The sequence below is a fragment of the Hoplias malabaricus genome, chromosome 10 (genome assembly GCF_029633855.1).
Source record: "Hoplias malabaricus isolate fHopMal1 chromosome 10, fHopMal1.hap1, whole genome shotgun sequence".
NCBI lineage: Eukaryota > Metazoa > Chordata > Actinopteri > Characiformes > Erythrinidae > Hoplias > Hoplias malabaricus.
This window is the reverse complement of record NC_089809.1, coordinates 4,909,232-4,933,183: the sequence shown is the minus strand read 5'-3', so window position 1 is coordinate 4,933,183 and position 23,952 is coordinate 4,909,232. Positions and strand designations below refer to the sequence as shown.

The window sequence follows — 23,952 nt, the reverse complement described above, 5'->3', positions numbered from 1 at the left end:
TACCAGGTTCTAATACATTGTTGTAGAAATCACATAAACAAGTCTATCAGAGATTAGCTAATAGACCACGTCACAACAGCACCATGTTGCTTCAGGCAAAATATCCATAATGTTAACTGCTAAACATGTAAAAATACTTGGCTACATTAGCCCTTTAGCTCCAGTGCTAAAACGAATGAAGAAAACGTCAGACACCAGTATTCTGTATTGTCTCTTTAAGGCTGGTAAAAAGTACTTGAAATGGTGTGGGATTTTATGATTAAGCTCAGCGAAGTACACATGAGCTTGGCATTAGCATGATCATAAATTAGCACATCCTTGGACATGCAAACATGCTTACACATTCAATACAACACACACACACACATATATCCCAACCCAATATTTTCGTGTTCACTGGTTTTCCTGACGCAAAGCTTCCCATTTAATATGGGCTTAATGGGAACTAGGAGCACAGTGACTAGCACAACCCACAGCAGCTGGACAGACACATTGAAAACACACTGAAATCCACACAGAGTGTAACGCGATGGAGTGGTGCAGCAGTAACTAGCCCTAAACCTTAACGTTATCCTGACATTAACATTAAAACATGACCTTAAATTTAATGATTTACATATTGTTGGCTAGCTTATGGAAGCGAGGTATAAACAGGTAGTTGTCCCCACAACATAACATATACCTAGTAAACACACACATGCACGCGAACACACACACACACACACACACACATACACAGGAAGGGTAGGGGGAACTATTTATCTTTCAGTATGTCTATTTCTGTCATCCCCCATCCCCCCTTTCAGCTGTCTCTCCCTGCTTCCCCCTCTCTGTGCTCTCTCCGTCTCTCTTTCCCTAAGTAATTTCTTCCTCTTTCCAGTTTACAGTAGAAAATAAATATTTTCACATTCATGGTCTTTTTTATATGTACATACCCAAAGCTAACACATTAAGCGGAAATAATAGTAGCCAAATCAGCTAGTTTAGCATTAGCATGAAGGCAAAAACAGACTTCAAAGTGTTAAACCCTAAGGTCTCCGTGCCCATTGCCAAGTGAAGGCTAGATGGGAATATCAGCCCCCAGCCCAGGCTGTGGATCAGTGGAACTATGTTCTTTAGGAGGATGATTTGCAGTGACAACACCAGCCAACATGAGCACCTCACTTTAGAAACACTGTTGTGGTTGAATGCCATCAAATCCTCACAGAAATGTTCCAATGTTCCATGGCAATATTTTTGTTATAGACATGGCACCATCTGTTTCTATTCACCACCACTGTAAAGAGATTTGAGTCATTCATTCATTCATTGTCTGAAACCGCTTATCCAATTCAGGGTCGCGGTGGGTCCGGAGCAGTCCCGGAATCACAGGGCGCAAGGCGGGAACACACCCTGGAGGGGGCGCCAGAGTTTCAGAGGGTGACACACACTCACACATTCAAATCTATGAACACTTTTTGAGTCACAAATCCACCTACCCTAAATGTAATGATCAGAATGCTACATGCTATAAAAGTGGTACAAAGGGTGCACTATAAAAATGAGCTAAGATTCTTTTTTCTTTTTTTTTTTTTGCTCCACTCTGAGAGAGACGTCTGCAGTCAAGACCTTATTCTATATGATTCATTGAACCCAAAGTCCTCCAAGGTTTAAGGATCAAGCAACACTGCAGAGTAGGAACAGTGATTGAGGAGAAAAAAGTGCATTGTGCTTTAACGCTCGACTTCCTGCTTAATGAAGCTTTATTATGTGTAATAAATCCAGTCATTAGTCACACTCGCACATCACAAACATTCAAATGACTTCAGCCATAGCCACGAATATGAGCAATTGCAAACAGCCTGTAGATATAGTATGTTTCAATAAATCACAGTCTGTCCATATATACAGCTGTTTGTAGAGTAATGAAATTTTTACACAGCCAGAAAAAAAATTAGAAATAATTTATGAGCTGTAAAGCTTCTTTATAATAATTCAGAAACATCCCATTGTTCTCCTCCAGGTGTGTTGAACCACCTGGGTAACATTTATGGTCCTTTATATATTTAAATGTAATGTTTTATTTTTCACCATGTGCTAAATCTAACAAAATAAATATAACTTTTAAATGAAATATGAAATGTTATAGACATACATGTCAAGATAATGAATACTTAACATGTACTTAATTAATAAGTGATAATATTATTAAACATGTCAACATTCATTGATTGTCTGTAAGCGCTTATCCAGTTCAGGGTTGCGGTTGGTTTGGAGCCTACCCGGAATCACTGGGCGCAAGGCAGGAACACACCCTGGAGAGGGCGCCAGTCCTTCACAGGGTGAAATACACTCACACCTATGGATGATTTTGAGTCATCAATTCACCTACTAACGTGTGTGTTTGGACTGTGGGAGGAAACCGGAGCACCCAGCGGAAACCCACGCAGACACAGGGAGAACACACCACACTCCTCACAGACAGTTACCCGGAGGAAACCCACGCAGACACAGAGAGAACACACCAGATCCATCACAGACAGTCACCCGGAGGAAACCCATGCAGACGCAGGGAGAACACACCACACTCCTCACAGTCACCCGGAGGAAACCCATGCAGACACAGAGAGAACACACCACACTCCTCACAGACAGTCACCCGGAGGAACCCCACGCAGACACAGGGAGAACACACCACACTCCTCACAGACAGTCACCCGGAGGAAACCCACACAGACACAGGGAGAACACACCACACTCCTCACAGACAGTCACCCAGAGGAAACCCACGCAGACACAGGGAGAACACACCACACTCCTCACAGACAGTCACCCGGAGGAAACCCACGCAGACACAGGGAGAACACACCACACTCCTCACAGACAGTCACCCGGAGGAAACCCACACAGACACAGGGAGAACACACCACACTCCTCACAGACAGTCACCCGGAGGAAACCCAAGCAGACACAGGGAGAACACACCACACTCCTCACAGACAGTCACCCAGAGGAAACCCACACAGACACAAGGAGCACCAATATGTCAAAATATCTTCTTATATTAATATCACATCAAATCATTTCTTCTTATATTACTAATCTTACTAAATCTTACTAAGTGATTTTGCTGATGTTTTATTTCTTGATTTTCGTGCTCCCCATTTTTCTTGTTCACCTTCATACTCTGATTAACCACAACATTAAAACCCCTCATGCCTCCAGAACCGCTCTGATGTCAATGCAATGACTCGACAAGACCTCTGAAGATACTGTGCGTTATCTGCCACCAAAACAATAGCAGCAGATCCTTTAAATCCTGCATGTTGTGATGTGAGGCCTCTGTGGATCAGATTTGTTTTTTTCAGCACTACCCACAGATTTTCAAATGGATTGAGACACTGAACTCTTTCTCATCTTCCTCAAACAATTCCTGAACAATGTTTGAAGTGTAGCAGGGAGCGTTATACTGCTTAAAGAGGCCACTGCCATTAGGGAATACCTTTGTCATGAAGGGATGCTTGGTCTGCAACTATGTTTAAAAATGTGGTGCTTCCGCATGCTATTGCAGGTTAAATAGGGTCAGGGTGAATATAAATCCCACCTTTGACAGGTGCTTTTGTATTAGGATAATCCATGACTTTACTTCACCTTTCAGTGGTTGTAATGTTACTGCTGAGTGGTGCATATACTCTCAGGCTGCATTTCAAAATGGCTTCCTGCTCCTACAGCACTAAGAAAATCACTAAATAAAACGTTACAGAGCTTATGGCTATGTATAAAAAGCACAGCATTTGTTGTATAATGTATCATTTGGGTGTTAAGATCTATATTTTGTGAAGGACAGTACATTACACATGGTATATGAAGAAGTGCGCCACCTGAGACTTAAATGAATCTTACAGCTCATTTAACTCAATTAAACTTTTTCAGTTCCGTTAGTTAGTTCTTTCCTTCCAGTTTATTTTTGTCCTCCTCTTTTCCAACGGACTTTTTTTTTAATTCTCCATTATAATTATACATAGAAGTAAAATGTGTAAAGGTCGCAATGGGTTTCTGTGAGAGGTGCACAGACACACACACATACACACACACACACACAAACAAACAAGGCCACAGTGACTGAGTCCGTATGTGCGTTCATGGGGAGACAGAGGGAGAGAGAGAGAGACAGAGGGAGAGAGAGAGAGACAGAAAGAGAAACAGAGTGAGAGAGAGACGTAGGGGTGGGGAACACTGGATTAAAGCAATTCCTTGCTCTGTTCAGTGTCCTTCACCGAACAAACTCCTCCACAGTCTCCACAGAGAATCATGAAACTAAACTGCACATGCGCCTGTGCTCAGTGCCAAGAGTTTGCTAAAGGGATATGAACGCCCCCCTCAACCCCTCACCCCCCACCCCCAGTCATCAGACTGTGGAGGTGTGCAACTGTCTTCTCTGGAGTGATGGAGCTCCATTCAATACCTTTGAGATGAATTGGAATGCCAGAACTAATCCTTCAGCATCAATACCCGACCTCACTAGTGCTCTTTTGGCTGAATGCCATCAAATCTACACAGCAATGTTCCAAGATCTATTGCAAAGCCGTGCTAAAAGAGTAGGGGCTGATATTGCATCATAAGGGTTCAGAATGTATATTAATATTTGCGATTGAAGGCAGTGAAGTCCTATTTATCTGATGCAATGTAGCCTCAGCCTACAGTAAAAGATAAACAAGCATGTATCCTATATGCCAGTGGTTCCCAAATGTCCAGTCCCTACTTTGCCCCACTCCAAAGCACAGTGCTAGCATTGCTCAAGCATACCTCCTGCGTTTGCCTTGCTGTGCCCTCTTGCTATGAATAATACCATCCATGGCTTGAGAACTAGTTTGCAAAAGTGCACCAGCATTATTTTTTATGACATTTTATTGCAAAGAAGACTGCTAAGGAACTTCAGCAAACCAGCAAAAGGTTACGTCAGCCCCCAGCCTCAGACAACATAAGAACTGAGTGGACAGATGTGTGTGCGGAGGATGGAGAAAGCTGTCAGAAAGGTGGGCCCATATTCTATAAAAACATATAAAAATCATCTTAGAATCCGTTCCAAATCTTTGAAATGCCAACATATGGATAAACAAATAAACTCCAGCTTCACTGACAGCCTCCTGAACGAGGCTGAATTTGGCTTCTCATTCAAATTTCCTAGTTATATATATATTCAAACAAAACACTGACTCCATTTTTAAAATTCTTGTTTCACTTTACGGTTCAGGCTCAAAAATTACCACAGAAGAAAGGGGGTGTGTTGAGCAGTGGCTCATTATCATTTAAAAGAACAAATATCTGAAAAAGAGCTGTTAAGATGAGGTAAGAGGAGTGCTGTATTGTTTGATCCTTGTAGCGTCTTGACATTTCGTTAAGACCCTAGAACTGTGTTCACTTCTGGAAAAGGGGTCGAATATGTCACCTTTAAGTTATTTTAAGAGTAAATAAATGTTGCATAATGCCTACAGTGTCCTTCCTCTAGTGTTTATTAAGATGTTAATACATTTTCAGAAATACAGTGGCAAAATAAATCAAGTCTGAACTGCTGAGGGACTCGTAGACATTTTTCATGTTTAATTATGCTCTGTTTCTTTAGCATTTAATGAGTTTCCTAATCAGGGCCGGATTTGTATTTTTTCATCCCCCAAATACACAATTAGGGATAAATATAAGTTCTTAATTACTCAGCCTACACATTTGTTTGGCCTAGAGCACAGAGCAGCACAGTCCCAGTTTATTTATATTAATTAATGGACTGTATTGGTTAAAGTCACTTACTGCTTTCCCTTATTAATGACAATAATTATATTTCAAGCTGATATTAACTATGGAAATAATGTCATGTAAAAATGTACACACAAAGCAGCGAATCAGAGTTTTAGTTCCATACAAAACAGGTTCTATATTAAAAATACACTGTATTTACCCCCAATTATACCCAATCAATCTTTATTTTATGATACAGATATTTTTCAGACTCCTAGTGGACTGAATGAATTAGAGGTTCTGTACTTAATTAAATTTAATCATGGCTGCCATCATGCTAGGGACCCGCTCTATGGAGAATAAACTGGTTCCACCACCTAATCATAAATATTGCCTTTTTTGTTTGGTTAGTGATTAAAATGTCTTTCTGCACCTGTAAATGTGATTTTCGCCCTTACCTGAGCGGAATTTGCTGCGAATGAGCAGGGACCTCTCCGAGGCCAGCAAGGTCATGGTGGGCAGGTGGAAGAGGAATGAGGGAGGACGGATATTTTTGGTGTTTCTTTCTGGCCCTGGAAGGAAACAAATGATGAGATAAGGGTTAAATCAGAGTAAATTCAACGGCAGTATAAAAAAATTTCGTCTAAAACTGACACATAGACAAGCACAAGTATTTAAGGAATCAATCGGCCATTTTCTCCTGGTATTCTTCTTCATGTTATGAACCAGCAATTATACTGACACCTAGGGACTGGATGTATCAATGATTCTATACTAGACCTATTTTAACATGGCCTAATTTGTCCCTTCTGTGGGAGAATCGGGGCAATTTGGTTCTTTATCTCATTTAAGTGGCAGTTTATTGGACAAATATTCTTTTTTGAAAATATAATTTGCTATTTTTTTGATGGAAATATGACTAGTTGCTTCTTTAAAGCAGCGCTAAATATGTTTGGGGAATTTGCGACCTTCTTGGTGGAAATTTGCAATGACACTAATTGTGTGGAGAAACATTTTGTAAATTGGGTTCATATGATGATTGTGAATGTGTCCACGTTGAAGGGCTATTCTAAGAGAACTGAAATGGAATATGGTGATGGAATTATCTTCTACATCATCTCACAATCGTCCATTTAAGGTGGAATTCTTCCTGGGGCCTTGTCATGGCAGAAGGGTTTTTGTGGTCTAATGACCTCCAGGATTATGTCATCAGGGGCCGTTGGCTCCCACTAGGGTCTGGAGAGCCACCAACACAGTAGGTAAACAATCGTTAAAATTCCATTTCCTTGACCAACGTCAGCAAGGTATTTGGAAGGTCCACAGTGGCAAGGCCACTGGAATGGATGAGATTGCCCAGAATTGCTGAAGGCCCTAAAAAATGGGGTGGTGTCTTGGCTGGCATGTCCGTACAACATCATATGGACTTTAAGTACAGTACCCTTTGATGGTCAAACCTGGGTGATGTTTCCCATTTTTAAAAAATTGTTTACTGGGAAAGATTATGCCAAGGTGCTAGAAAGAAGAATATGTCTTATAGTCAAACCTCAGATTGAGGTGTAACAGTGTGGACTTCGTCCTGACCATGGAAGAGCATTAACATTTCACCATCTGACAGATAACTGAGAGGGCATGGGAGTTTGCTTCTCCATTATACATATATTTTGTGGGTTTGGAGAAGGCTTATGACCATGTTCCCTGAGAAATTTAGTGATCGGTGCTCCAGGAGTATGGCCTGCCAGGGTCATGGAGGTGAGCCTTTCAATCCTTGTACTCTCAGAGTTTTGTTCACATTCTCCACAGTAAGTTGGACTTGTTCAACATGGGCATTGGACTCTTCAGGGTTGTGCCACGTCTCCATTTCTGTTCGTGATATTCATGAACAGGTGGCAAGGCATAGTCCGGGACACAAGAACTTCCATTGAGGGGCTCAGGAGGTGTCATCTTTGCTGTTTGCAGATGATGTTCTTTTGGTTTCTTCCTATGGAGGCCTCCAGTGTGCACTTGACCAACAGAGTGTGAAGCAGTTGGAATGCAGCTCAGCACCTTAAAATCTAAGGCCTTGGGTATCTCCTGGAAAAAGATGGTATGCTTCCTATAGACGGGGTGAGAACCTACCCCAAGTTCAAATATCTCTTGTTCATGAGTAATGGAAAGAAGGATCTTGAAATTAGAGGTTAGTGGCAGCATCTATAGCCATTTGGTCGCTGTACGGACTGTCATGGTAAAGCAGGAACGGAGCCAAAAGAAAGCTCTCAATTTACATGTATATCTATGTTCCCACCCTCATATATGGTCATGAGCTTGGGGTAATGACAAAGTCCTTATAGACAAGTCTGTACACTCTGCAGCCATTTTTGCATTGCCAAATATGCCAATTGTTTTTAAGCTTCTTCCTGTACTGCACTTGCAAAGATCTTCACATCCTGGGGGGTAGGTAGGGTATTCCAAAGTAGCTCCACAAAATCTTTCCTGAACAGCAGCACTTATTCTGTAAACAGACACCATGTTGGGTTTTAATACAACTTCCATCCATATTTCAACCAGTGAGTGGTTTTATAGCTACAAGAAGCCAAAATTAGTTTTTTTTTTCCAGCGGGTTGCTGGGCATACTCTCAATAAACCATTGAGGAGCTCCTTTTTGCTGAGAGGAGCCAGGTGTTTCAGGCATCTAATAAGGATGCCCCCTGGATGCCTCCCACTAGATGGTATATCATCATGGCCAACTTGTAGGAGGCCCTGGAGTAGTCCCAGGACACACTGGAGGGATTATTTCTCCCAAGAGGAGCTCACCCTCTTGCTGCCATAACACTGAAATTGATTATGCGAGGAAATAAAGGTTTAAGTGAGCCTTGTAAAGTTGCAGATTCAAGGTGGAGCAAAAGCTGCAAACTTTAGCCTCATGAAGAATTTCAGATGGAACCAGAATAAAAGAAAAGAAGAACTAGAAAAAAAGAAGAAATATTTGCTAATATAGTTTATAAATTGCTAATGTTATTGCTATGAATTTGTCTATTGTTATATACTGTGACCTATCAAGGCTCGTAGTGCATGCTGGCTCTGTGCCCCATGAGCAAGCTTGGTACAAATAGCTACTTCAGAACCATAAGCCATGAAACTAACATTACTAAGGTAACTAGCGAATGGCGCCTAACCAAATTTTTTAAACCTGTGAGTGGGACATATTTACATAAAGACATCTGATGCGGTCAGAAAAACTCCCACCAAACCTGACTTGACAACTCTGAGTGAATATTTCAGTACAGCATTAGCAACTGACTTAGCCTTTAGCAACAATACATAGCCTGAGATAAGAGCATGGTGTTAACTGGTGGCTAGCAATTAGCCTCGTGGTTTGAGTACAAAATTAAAAAAGCAAACATCAGACACCAGACGTTCCTTACAAGGGAAAACGTTCAATTAAACTTCTCTGGCTGCCAACTCCACGTGGTTTAAGGTGAGTAGGCTAAATGAATTGTGCATGATGCTAATCTGGTGGCATTAGCCTAATACGTCTACTACAGATTTAAGGAAGCAAACTTCAGATTCCAAAGGGGAAATCTGCTAAAACTCTTTCAACGTGTAATTGCTGGCCACCACTTGCCAGACAGAGAAAAGCAGAAACAGAAAAAGAGCCATGCTAACCACAGCCACTAACACAGACTCAGAGCGACACATTAAAAATGAGCCGCTTCATTAAAGAGGACAGCTTCCCTCCTCTACAGGAGCCTAATGGAGGGATTTCCACAGATAAAACAGATTTCTCAAAGATGAGAGAAAGTCTTTGGATGGCATCGCCACAGAGACACACAGAATGATTAACTTTATTTACAAACTGCTTTCAATTACGCCTTTCCACATCTGACTGAAATATTGATTAAAAACAGCAGCAGAGCCCACAAGACACTGCGGAATTATATTACATGAAGATCACATAAATCCCACCATCCTTAAAGTGCTATTTATATGAATACAGTATATACAGTACGTTTTGCTTTCAAACGTTTGGAAACATTCCTAAATATTTTCACTATAAAACTAAAAATTCTCAAAACCAGGTAAAAACTTTCTCAATTTTCAGTGCAACTTAATGTCAATAAATATTTTTCAAGCTAAACTAGACCACTTCTGTTGATCCACTTATCATAAAACCATCACAGAGTCTAAAGTACAGGGATTGTTTTCAAATATTAAAAATAAAGCAAACAAACAAATATTAGGAGAGTGTCCTTCAAGTGTTAGCCATCCCTAAATGTGAGTATGTGGGAAAGAGCACCCCTTGTGGTCCATTTCCAAACCATGAGTGAATAAGTCTGTTAGTGAGGGAGTGAGTTACAGGACAGTTCCATGAGGTGCTTTGAATCTTAAAACAAAGGCTTAAAACAAAGATATGATTCTTATAAAGCTAATGGTGCTAAGCTGCTTGCCGTTTATAACGTCTTCAAGTCTTAGTTAATTAATTAAATAAAATGAAATCTGAGTCCATAGCAAAACGAGGTCATACAACCAGGGGTGTCACAAATATTGCACGCCAATTTATATTGAAAAATTATACACAGTATGACTTTAGAAATGGACAAGGTTGCATTCCATCCATCCATTATCTGTAAGCGCTTATCCAGTACAGGGTCGCGGTGGATCCAGAGCCTACCTGGAATCATTGGGCGCAAGGCAGGAATACACCCTGGAGGGGGCGCCAGTCATTCATAGGGCAACACACACTCACACATTCACTCACACCTACGGACACTCTTGAGTCACTAATCCACCTACCAACGTGTGTTTTTGGACTGTGGGAGGAAACCGGCGCACCCGGAGGAAACCCACGTGGACCCAGGGAGAACACACCACACTCCTCACAGACAGTCACCTGGAGGAAACCCACACAGACACAGGGTGAACACACCACACTCCTCACAGACAGTCACCTGGAGGAAACCCACACAGACACAGGGTGAACACACCACACTCCTCACAGACAGTCACCCAGAGGAAACCCACACGGACACAGGGAGAACACACCACACTCCTCACAGACAGTCACCCAGAGGAAACCCACACAGACACAGGGTGAACACACCACACTCCTCACAGACAGTCACCCGGAGGAAACCCACGCGGACACAGGGAGAACACACCACACTCCTCACAGACAGTCACCCGGAGCGGGAATCGAACCCACAACCTCCAGGTCCCTGGAGCTGTGTGACTGCGACACCTACCTGCTGCACCACCGTGCCACCCACAAGATTAGATTCATAATTTTAAAAGCTAAAAACAACAACAAAAAAAACATGTTGCTGTTTTTTACATTTAAACCATCACTGTATCCGTTATTGTTTATCATGTTAAACACTGTTTACTGGAAATACCCAACACTACTGACTGGTGAAGTGAAGTCACTGAGTGGTTTGATGTGAAATTCTCAGCTTAAGAGAAAATGAGTGAAGCAGATTTCCTTAAACTGACATTGCATTGAATAAGACTAAGGTCTACAGCACAAATATAATTTGCAATTATTTACTCTTCACAACCACAAATGAACTACAGCAGAGTACAGAGTTTCATATGGAATGTTAATTATGGAAAAGATTGGGAACAACAGAGACAGGGTGTTTTTTAGACCGACAACTCCTTTCATGTGTCTATTTGACATGGATTAAATGTTCTCAGAATGAATGTGTATATACAATTATTTCATGTAATACCAGTCTGAGAAGAGCTCTTAGACGTAGACGCCTGGTTCCATTCACCATCGCTGTGAACAGCTCTGACTCTTTATAATGAACCACTTCATATCAAACCACTTTCAGTTATTTTGTTGATATTGTAACTGTTTAATTATTCTGATAAAAATACAAATGTGCATTTCCACTTTAAGAATAAGAGGAAAGAGATAGGAATCGAGAATGAATACTTACAGGAGCAGGCCGTGCGCCCTCGGGCCAGAGGAGCAAAGCAGTGAGAGAGAGAGAGAGAGAGGGAGAAATTGAAGGACGAGGAGAAGGAGAACAGGAATCCAGCGGCATTTAGAGAGATCCCATACGTTTTGGTTTTCTTTTACTTTTTCCTCCTTTTTTAATTCTTCAGTGTGTTCACGGTTTTCTGAAAGTTCAGCTGTTTGGAGGCAGAAGGGGATAGTTCTTTCCTCTTTTTCTTTATCTCCAAACTCACCCAGTCCTCTCCCTCTCTCTCTCTCTACCCCCTCTCTATTTCACTCTACCCCTCTCAGTCTCTACACCCCCTCCCCCTTACCTCCACTCTCTCTCTCTCTCTCTCTCTCTCAATCTCTCTCTCTCTCGTGCCAACTGTGTTGGTCTGTCAGACAGCCCACCCAGCTCCCCTCTCAGAAATGTTAGGACACACACACACACACACACACACACACATGCACTTGTCTGTTGACTGATTGATGCTAAGAGTTGGTGACTTGCACACTTCCATTGCTGAGATCAGTTTCAAAAAGTCTTATCAAGGCTAAAGAGTGCCATAGTCAAGAGAAAGTGTTCATGGTAGTAGTCAGTAATTTTACCACCCACAAAAATGAGCAAAATAATCTCATTTACATATTTTTCATGTTAAGAGTAATGTAGAGGACAAGAACAACCAAACTGCTTAGACATTCCAGAAACAATCTATGCTCCATAGAGCGAGCACTCTACATGGATATGGCCATTTAGTACATTATTTAGGTTATATCTGTAACCCTTATCCAGTTCAGGGTTGCGGTGGGTCCAGAGCCTACCTGGAATCGTTGGGCGCAGGGTGGGAATCACCCTGGAAGGGGCGCCAGTCCTTCACAAGGCAACACACACACACACTCACACCTACGGACACTTTTGAGTCGCCAATCCACCTGTCGGAGGAAACTGGAGCACCCGGAGGAAACCCACGCAGACACAGGGAGAACACACCACACTTCTCACAGACAGCCACCTGGAGGAAACCCACGCAGACACAGGGAGAACACACCACACTTCTCACAGACAGTCACCTGGAGGAAACCTACGCAGACACAGGGAGAACACACCACACTCCTCACAGACAGTCACCTGGAGGAAACCCACGCAGACACAGGGAGAACACACCACACTCCTCACAGACAGTCACCTGGAGGAAACCCACGCAGACAACTCTATATATATATATATTTAATTTTATTATTATTATTTTCTTAGTTCTCATTGAACAAATTTAATAATTAATCATTTTTCTCGCTGGTAATTTTAAAAATACTTTATTTTTTTGGTGAATAAAATTACAATTGTCATTTTCAATACTATGCAACAGTTACCGTTAAAAAGAGAATGTTTTTATTTTGAATTTCAGTAAATAATAAATAAATAAAATAAAAAATGTAAACTTTCTTAAGTTAGAACCTAGCTGTTAAATTAGGTTCTGTAGTTTATCATTAGAGGTCATTGTGCTTCATGTAAATAATTTGAAACATGCTACGCCCGATATTCTTTGGAATGCTTTTATAGAATTGAGGATCATTTGAAAATAACCTTCCACCAACTGAGCTGTAAATGATCTTAGAAATTGCAGAAGTCCTGCCTGAGTTAAGTGAAGAGTTTGCTGACTTAATGTGGTTTCTGACACTGTATGACAAAAGTACATTCATTGAAATAGCTATAAAATATAGCGCTTACCATTTCAGAAGCAATTATTTATCTGCAAATCTGCAAGCAAAATCACATCACACGTGTTAAGGTGTTCTTTAGGAAAACAGACCTGACCATGTGCTTACTGACACTATATATCATTATCTAGATGCTACTACTGGTTTTAGCCAAAGTGCTATCACTAACATTGTGTATTGCTGTAGCTGTAACTTGCGTCATGCATATAGAGTTACAGTCAACTCAATACTCAAACTTCATGTTCCTGAGGCTTGCATGGCCTGTGCTTACCTTTGAACCTAGCAATGATCAGTTTGACAGAACAACCATGTGACACTAATTCATTAGAATTACTCTCAATAAACTTTGCTACCTATAGGAAAGTATTGCATAATTGATTTTGCTCACATCTACAGCAGTGTGAATCAATGCCGGGTTGGTTCGTTTGAGGGTGTGTGTGTGTGTGTCAGAGAGAGAGAGAGAGAGAGAGAGAGAGAGAGAGAGAGAGAGAGAGAGAGAGAGAGAGCATGAGAGTGTGTTTATGGGTTTGTGAGAGAGAGAGAGAGAGAGAGAGAGAGAGAGAGAAAGAGAGATAGCGTGAGAGTCTGTGTGTGTGTGTGTGAAAGAGAGAGAGAGAAGAGATGAGAGAGAGCGAGAGAGAGAGAGAGGGACAGAGAGAGAGAGAGAGAGAGAGAGAGAGAGAGAGACTAAGTGTGTGTGTCTGTGTGTAAGTGAAAGAGATAGAGTTTGGTGTGTGTGTGTGTGCGTGTGTGTATATATATGAGTGTGCATGTGTTAGGTGGGGGGTGGTCATTACAGCCGCACCTGTTTGGACACTTTGATGGACACGTCTGTGTGTGCTGCTGTATCAGCAGGTCAAAGAGAAGGAGAGACATGATAGAGAGGCTGCGAAGAGGGTAAGAAAAAGGAAGAGAGACAGAAAGAAAAATACAGTGAGAGGAAATAGATGGTGGAGGGTGGGAGAGAAGTGGTAGGAATGAAGAACGAACAAAGAAAGTGCTGAGAGAGAGGACAAAAGACAGACAGTTGGTAGAAAAAGAAAAAGAGAAGGGGAAAATAGAAACATAGAAAATGATAAACGTGTGGTAAAAAGAGATGGCAGGAATGAGTGAGGCAAAGAAGCAAGGTAGATTTAAAGAGTTGATAGAGAGTGTGTACAAACTAATAAAGGACGAGAGACAGAAAGAAGTAATAGAAGGTGGAGTGAGATAGGGAGAGAAGTGGCAGAAAGAGTGATTGTTGCGAGAGACATAAAGGAGAGGAAAGATGGAGAAGGCACAAAGAAAGCTGAGCGTGGGAGCAAGAAACAGAAAGACAAGTAGTAGAAAGAAAGACGTTTGGTAGAGTGAGAGAGAGAGAGAGAGAGAGAGAGAGAGAGAGTGCTGAGAAGTCAGAGGGAGGGGGCACAGGAAGTTCAAACCTAATTATTTTATGCAGATTGTGTATATATAGTGCTCTCGACTGAGAGGAGCAGATGTTAAAGCCACAGCAGACCAACTGCATTCATAACTGCAGCAGATTTTACTGCATTAATGTGCCCATGTCTGGGAAAAATTATAAAAATGTAAAACAACCTATAACTAACTGTAGAAGGAGCCACAAAGAACATAGCACATTTTAAAAGTCTTAAAGTTACAGTAACAAAGGTCGCCTGTTTATGTCTAAGTTGACATATAAAAATGAATTGGTAGCATATGTGAGAGAGAAACTTCACATTTCAAGTTGAATAAAAGATCATTTCCATTACATCTACACATTTATATGAAAGAATTTATTAACAAAACCCCAAACATTCAATTGCAATATTGCTTGCTAGCTAGTATCTTTTTGTATTTTAGCTTTATTGACCATATAAATGACTCTAGGCCTCCTTAAGTATTAATTATGTTTTAAAAATCACAGAAAATACTGCATTTTGTGTAAAAAAAACCAAACAAAAGGTATGAAGTAAAAAATAAACAACTTTAGAGCTTAGAACACTGTGCTAACAGCAGGCTAACAGCAGAACAAACACTAGCAGCTGCTAAAACAGCTGTCATTCTGACAAGCTAGTTAGCTGGCTAACTAGTTTGCTAAGCTAACGTTTCACCCAAGCAAATGAGCATTATTAAGGTTAAGTTAAATGCCATTAAACAATGTTTGTTTCTTTTCTTACAGTAATATTTGCTCTTCCAGGAAGATGCCACTGAAACAGTACTGGGAAGGTTTAATACGTCATTCAACCACAGATACATTAATGAGGTCAGTTATGTTTCCAGCTCCTCCAGAGCTATTGGATTGAGTTCCATATCGCAAGTGAACACAGTTCCACTGCTTCACAGCCTAACATGCGCTTTATGACTCTTTTTCTCATATCATCCTTCTCCAAAGACAAACATGTATGTTGGTTTATACTTAACTACATAATTTTAACCCAGCAGCCCTCCTTCACATTGTGTAAACATTTTATTATGAACCGACCAATAGAAACAGAATAGAAATGCTCCAAGATTACATGGAATAAATTCATTTTACATTGTCATCCGTTTAAAGTTAAAAAGGGTTTTTAAAAAGTATTTTTCCTTCTCCTATAAAGTAAGTATTTTGGAGATACATGTTTGGACAGCAACAATATACAGCTGCTCCAGAGCCTCATGCTTTTCTTTTTAGATTATACAAATGTGTGGGCACAACTGTATATCAGCTTCCACGCCTTAAATGAGACAGTGCTGCTACCTGCTGCAAGAGAGGTTATACATTTTGAGGTTTTGAATATAAGAGTTACTGCTTCTATAGCGGTTGACACCTTTGCATTCTGGATGGGGTGATTATGTCAGCTGTGTTTGGATTGTGACTGAGTCACAGGAACAGAGAGCCGTGACTATGCCGAAGACTATTGAAAGGGGAATGATGTAATCTCTCACTCCCTTGTCAAGCGCCTCCATGCATGCCTCCCTTTTGGGAATCCCTTTCTGATTAACACCTGTTACAATCCTTCTTTTTTCACCCCTCCCTCTGTCTCTCTCTCTCTCTCTCTCACTTCTGCCAGTCTGCATCATTCATCAGCCACTCACTCAGCACAGAAAACTCCTCTCTGCTCAAATGTTCATTAATCAGTAATTCAAATTTACCCCCTGTAATTCAATATAACCAGGTCAACATATCTGTACACACCCTTTCAGAAGAGACATGGCTACAGACTCATCCATTTAAAATACTTAGCAGATACATAATTATAATTGCAATTTATTCAGCATCACTACCACTTAAAGGGTTGGAGATGACGACTGACTACAGCTCAACACGCTCGGAGAAGAACAATAACTGCCTCTTATCAGGCTTTGAGGAAAAAACACTACCTGCAGCTCAATGTGTTTAGAAAAGATCAGTACCTCCTAATTTTGTTACTTTAGCTAAATGATTCCATTGCTTGCAATCATTGCTCTACGTGATGGGAGAGAGGATCATCCTACACATTCAGAGAGAATGCACACACACACATATTTGGAAGCCCCTTTAAAATTCATTAAGGTACACAGCTGGACTTTAAGGACCACTGGGGGTTCTATTACATCATTTTCACCTTCTTGATGATTAAATACCTACGGCACATTTTCTCTGACACATTACATAAGATATTCCAGAATAAATACTATCAGCTGAACTTCATGTTCAGTTCTGTGGGCAAGATATACCAGCCTCGGTAGTAGAACGTGTGCAGAATACATTATATATCACGTGGTTAAAATATTATTTTATGATGCTCATTTTATGCCTCTAAATCTGGAGTTATTTTGCCCTCTAGTGGCAGAACAGTGTAACAACAAGAGAGGCACTTTACAGCAAGGTCATTAGTCATGTGAGGACAGACTGTCAACTGGCTGGGGTTATTTCTTTAGGCTCTAACCTAAAATGTTAAACGGTAAAAACATGAATTGCAATCTTTAAACCCTACAATTACTATAGTTAAGTCATTTGAATAATCATTACGTGCAATAATCATTACACTGCTCTTGTTTATGCCATATACAGATCTCATGTATATAGACACTCCTCACTTTTATTATATTAAGGTTTAGAATACTATTGTACCACATCTATTTTTACTTCTGTAACCCACTTCTATTTATTGTTATTTCTGTATATGTTCTCTTGTGTACTATGAATAGTACTTTATGATCATTTTGTGATCATAAAATTTAGGAAGCAGGTCGTTTTTTCCTTCAGTGAAAAAAAAAAAAATAGAGCTTCACAGTTGCATACACACACACTCCTGCTGGGTCGTCCACTCCCTTTGAAGATGCAGCCAAATGGAACACAGACCAAAGGCGCATATGGGGTGTCACTCATGGAAATGACACACACACACACACACACACCTGAGAGGTTAATCCCGTATGCAGTGCAGTTGTGTGCAAAAGCTTTTTCTCCAAATGTTTACTGTGTCTAATAATAACAATATACACTAATATACAATAGTAAACAATGTGTATTCTGTTGCTCTGCATATGATTTTCCCTATTTCCCTGATCTTCAATCATCAGGACACGCAGAGGAGCACCACAGATCCAGTTATAAGTTCTAGGGTGGTGGATCATTCTCAGTGCTGCAGTGACACCGACGTGGTGGTGCTGTGTTTATGTGTGTTGGGCTGATATGATTGGATCAGACACAGCAGTACTGCTGGAGATTTTTAACCCCTCAATGTCACACAATGTATATAGAGCAGCATATTGATAACAGTTTGCAATTGATGAACCACAAAGTGCTCCTACGTAGTCAGTAAAGATGAGAGTGAGTGTAGAAAGAGGTGATCATAATGTTAAAGCTGAATGATTAATGGACCACAAAACATGGTCTGAATTTTGGCAAGATTTTGGATTGACAGAAATGAGATACATAAAATATATTGATAAAATGTGCTATAACCCTTGCCACAGGCCACATTTAATGTTTATTCCAAATTGGTGTTTGAGCAGGGATGCCAAAATTGTAGCACACAAACTTAAATACATTTGTAACAGGATAGTTTTTTTTTGTTGTTTTTTTATAGCAGTAGAAAATCATTCTAAATAAACAATCATTTGGTGACAGGTCAAAAGTTCAGTTTAAGAATGAACACAAAAATAAAATTATTTCAGATTGCTTTTATTCTGAAGTAGTTCATAAAGTGGCACTCTGCTAAAATGAAATGTTATCATTATAAACATGCTAACTAGCCCAACAGTGACATCAGAGTAGTCTAAAGCTGGATTTTCATGTTAATAATTCCTTTCATATGATGTATTTTGGAGAGTGGGGTTTTTTGTAATTTCTCAGAGCTTGTTCGTTTATCACTAGCTGGCTAATTTAGAAGGGTCAACAGATGAGGATTACATGCTAAAGGCTAAAGCTAGCAAAGTGGCTAGCTATGCTGTGTGGCCAAAAGTTTTTGGAAACCTGCTCATCCCATCACTGAAATTACGTTTGTTTTTCTATGCTTCAGTAACAATTTCTACTTGTGTGGTAATGATTTAATCCACAAATTGGAAAATTGTTAGGATGTGAATGCAGTAATGAGACACTGATGCTGTGTTCTATTTGAACTCGTATGTTAGATATTCAGAGTTCCTTGTAGGAAATTTCAAATGGAACACAAGTCGGAAAGTTTAATATATTGTAATGTATAATAAATAGAGATTATATTCAGAGATTTGAAAAAGAAATGTGGGGAATGTTTCATTATTTCCACTTAAAATAAACAAAAGTGCCATATGTATAAGAAATATGCATATGAAAAATAATATTAATAATAATAACCTGGAGGTTGTTCGTTTGAGTCCCACTCCAGGTGACTGTCTGTGAGGAGTGTGGTGTGTTCTCTCTGTGTCGGCGTGGGTTTCCTCTGGGTGACTGTCTGTGAGGAGTGTGGTGTGTTCTCCCTGTGTCGGCGTGGGTTTCCTCTGAGTGACTGTCTGTGAGGAGTGTGGTGTGTTCTCCAAAAACATGTTGACAGGTGGATTTGTGACTCAAAAAGTGTTCATAGATGTGACTGTGTGCGTGTGCTTCACACTGTGAAGGACTGGCGCCCCCTCCAGGGTGTGTTCCTGCCTTGCGCCCAGTGATTCCAAGTAGGCTCCGGACACACCGTGACCCTGAATTTGATAAGCGGTTCAAGACAATGGATAAATTAATATGTGGATATTGGGATTCTGAATGCTGAGTAAGTGCTTGGTGTAGTTGCATGACTGTGGATATAAAGCATATTGTTTAAAATTTGGAGACAATAGCTCATTCAGCATTTTTTATGAAATAAAAAAGTATAGCATGTGTAAGTATAAAGGATAATAATGGTGTATTAACAGCTTCAACTCAACTGGGAAGTCTTTGGACAAAATGTTGCAACTGGAACTTGATTTCAGCCATGGGAGATGCTTGGTTAAGCCCAACTCAGTCCAAAGCTACAGAACGGAATCCAGTGCTAGAGGTAGAGGGATGTGAAGCCCCCTAATTGACTCTTGAGCATTGAGCATGGTGACCTCAGGCTCATATGCAATTACCAATTTATTATGTATTTCTAAAGATAAATTCAGATGCTATATTCACTCAATTCCCACGGTGACCACAACAGTTTGGACACAAAGTGTAGCATTCAGTGCATAATGCTGAATAACTGTGGTCTGTGACAAGTCTAGTGTGAAACGAGTTGGGTAAATAAAGCTGTGAATATAAAATGAGAACGGCAAACCAAACAGAGCCGTTTAAGTGATATTTCTGTGCTTCACGGCCTAAGCTCACTATGCTTCCTATATTTGTGCTCCATTGAGGCTAAAGCCGGGTAAATTGTCCGAATAATTGAGCATTGGAGAAAAAGGAGAAGGGGTCAGCAAGCGAGCTTTAATTACACTGTGCAAATATTTCGAATTCCTAATTAAATCTGAGATACAAGCTACAGAGAGTTCAAATTAACCTCAGGGTGCTCAGACCCAGGGTGATCTTTTGTTATTTACAGGGAATAAATTAATATATTATTACAATATATTTACTCTGCACTTTTTCTTAAGCCAAGCAAACACACCTCTCAAATCTCACCAAATAATGTTAAAGGATCCTCTATGAGAAACCCCTTCATTTCAATTATTATGTTCAGCAGCAGCAATTTCAAAGCTATAAATATGACCTCAGAGAACATTACTTTTTTCTTGCGTCTGATGCATTAATGCTGTGTTTACACAGTGCACATTATACATTATTTAAAAAAAAGAAAAAGCAAAAGGAGGCAGGAAACGTGTTTGTCTCTTTTCAACAAATACGATGAAACAATATTTCAAGGCACAAGGGTAATAAAGTATATCTTTTACAATTGGCTCACAGTTAATAAATAGAAAAAAAAGAAGAAAAAAAATCATATATTACTAAGCTGAAGGTGTGAATGCATTATGACATCAGGACCCACACTATGTAGTTGAATGAATGTGTTTGAAGACAATTTAAAGCTACACTGATAGGTTTAAGTTGTAAACAATATAACTGAGAAACTTAAGAATAAGAAATGTTTACAGCGCTGTTGAAAGAAACTTGACGTCTGTCTTTAAAAGCTCACCCCAGGCAGTTATTTCATTAGTTATAAATACACTGCCTGAGACACGATAGATTTGAGAAGACTTATATAAGAATTATAAAGCATATATACTAGGGATGGCACGATACCACTTTTTTAGGTCCGATACCGATATTAATCCGATTTCTTTTTTAAATAATTGCTTGGAAAAATTTTTTTCCAGCAGCGTTTGTTGATGCGAAACAGTTTTCTTGTTAGCATTCGAGGCCTTGATAAATTCCGTGTACTTTTTTCCGTGGTGTTTCTGTAAGTGTTTAATCATGTTCGTGGTGTTAAAGTTCCCAACACTGCTACCACCTCGTGAGACAGTAGCATTACACAAATTACACTCGGCGGTCTTGCTGTTTTCTTCGTTGACTGTGAAGTAAGTCCACACTGCTGACGTGTTTACAGGCCTCTCACAACAATCGCTCTATCAAGTGATGACTGCCGGTCCTATACGAAAGTGCTGCATTGGCTTACGGCATGTTGCAATTTTTTTTCATATTTAATGGATTGGATTGCATGTTTTGTTTCATTTCCGATATCCGATCCAGCAATTTAGGCCAGAACCGGACCGATATCGATACTGAATATCGGATTGGCACATCCCTAATATATACAACAACCAGCCATAATACTGTATATACTGTCCATTTACTCAACTCCTCAAGTCCACCTGTTGCTCTGCATACTTTGTTTGCTCACTTTTATCCTGTTCTTTTATGGTCAGGTCCCCCACAGGACATCCACAGAGCAGGTATAATTTTGGGTTTAATATCATGGCTGATCAGTGTACATGTTGTAGATATGCAGACATCCAGTTACCATCACCACCAGCACTGTAAATAGTCCCTACAATCAACCATTTCAAACCAAAACACTCTAAGGGCATGTTCACACCTGCACTTTTTGGTCCATTTAAATCAAACTCATTCATTTTCCCTTGCTGGGGTTCATTTAGGCAGGTGTGAACGAAGACATCACACTCAGATGCAGACCAAACAACCATACTGAGACCTTGAATAGGAGGTGGTTTTAGTCTGGTCCCAAACAAACTCAATCCGACTCAACTACAAGGTGTATGCAGCAGGTCGCAAACACTCTCCAAGATTACAAATTTCCTAACTGATTTGCACCAGAGCAAATGAACTAGAGGTGTGAAAATGCCCTTGGTCACCTTGTTTACAACTCAACCTCTGAATTATGCAGAAATAATACAAAAAAGAAACTGAGGTCCAAAAATTCCCTTTAGTGTTGGCTGGTGATTACCTGCACAGCAAAGAATGACACACTCTAAAGCACACTTCTAAATAGAAGCCTTTCCAAAGTAATAATGTCAGTATTGGACACAACAACAGTATTGACTAATCAACTTATAAGTGGAATGAAATCTTTTAACTTAAAGCAGCAAAAAGAGGAATGTGTATTCAAATCAGGTAACCAGTATAAAACTGAAAGCCCAGTTTACACAATACCATTCTTAAAGCAAATCACCCCCAAGTTACCTCAAATTTACTTTAGCTGATCAGCTAAGACGTGTTCAGTGCCTGAAGTTTACTTCTTTTGCTTTGCAATGAAGCTACATAGCTAGCTAATGTAGCTAACAATAATTATGTAGACCAGTGCTGGAGGTTATACACCACTTTAGCTGACAATTGAGTGGCCTTGAGTATAGTGACATTAAGCTCATGTGCAGCTGCTTTAGAATATTCCATTTCTTTTTAATGCCTTTCTCCAAGGATTATAAAAGGTGAACCTGGTTGCACCTTCACTAATTATATTGTTTGTTAATACCAGGTGTGAACAGACCTGCCTATGTGGTTTCTTGCAGATACGTATAGGCAAAATTCAGGCATCAAGATTGCCCATTTGTTGTGGCGACAGCAGCAAATTTAAGCCACCTCACAAGTCTTGGCTGATTTACAATAAAATTAGGGTAACAGCTCCTTTTAAATAAATAATTAAATCTGTACATTTTAAGCTTTCATTCTCCACCTGTGTCATTGTCAGAGTCCATCTCAGTCATTGTGGAACTGTACCACTCTGCATTCTCTTCCTGCTGCCCCTGAATATTGAGAAGGGAGACCCCTTCAGTCTGTGGCTTGACTTTAATGCTCATGGCCTCTTGCTGCTGACCCTGGTGCTTGCGTTTGGTGTGACGTCGCAGTGTGTTGCGCTCTGCAAAGCGCATGTGGCAGAGCAGGCACTGGAAAGGCTTTTCGCCAGTGTGTACCCGCTGGTGCCTCGTCAGCTCTGCCGCCTCTCGGAAACGCCGTGGGCAAAGCTGGCACACAAAGTTCCTCTGACCCGTGTGTATATGCTTGTGCCTCTCCAGATGGCTTGAGCGTTTGAAGGCCTTTCCACACAGCTGGCACACATGTGGCTTGCTCTGGGAGTGTGTTATGGAGTGCCTTTCAAGGTCTGAGAGGTAGTAAAAAACACGTGGGCAATACTGGCAGTAGAGGATGCGACGTGGCCCTAACGACTGGTTCTGCGAGTCCTGGTTCTTCGGGTGGTTTGTGGGAAATATGGGCGAAGATGGACAAACAGGAGAAGTGGTGGACAATGACGGAGAGTCTGTTTGGTCCAGCTCAGAAATGGGCGATGACACTTCTTCCATTTTGCCATTATCTTCTTGGGTGTTGGTTGCTGATGACGACCCTGACTGTGTTGTGTCTGTTAAGGTTGTGACGACTGAAAGAGCCTCTGCGGATTTTGGTTGGTTTTCAGCTTTTTGTACAGCAGATACTGCCAATCTAAGTAGTGCTTCCTGGAAAGAAGTGGGTGTGTCAGAGCATGCTTCACTTTTAATTTGCTTAGTCTGACCTATAGGGATCATTGGAGAAGTGCTTGTGGAGGCAGTGGGTGAGGTAGGGACAGAAGACGACTTACAGGGCTTATTCTTTTGTCCTGAGACATCTGTAGTTGTTATAGTATTAGGAGTAGTAGTAGCGGTACAGGACACGGGGTCTGTTTTAAGGCCAAGTGAGGGAAGTGCAATACATGATGTAGAGGAAATCTGTGAAAGTTGCCCTGATA

At 40.6% G+C, this 23,952-nt stretch overlaps 1 protein-coding gene across 1 annotated transcript in view; it reads right to left on the bottom strand.

The window, feature by feature from the left end:
• The window catches only part of si:dkeyp-69b9.3 (myocardin), a 38,023-nt gene that overhangs the window by 10,497 nt on the left and 3,574 nt on the right, over positions 1-23,952 (bottom strand). Inside the window, exon 3 of the mRNA XM_066682927.1 lies at positions 6,171-6,284. Within this exon, the coding sequence (XP_066539024.1) occupies positions 6,171-6,284 (114 nt within the window). The remainder of the gene's footprint in view (positions 1-6,170; positions 6,285-23,952) is intronic.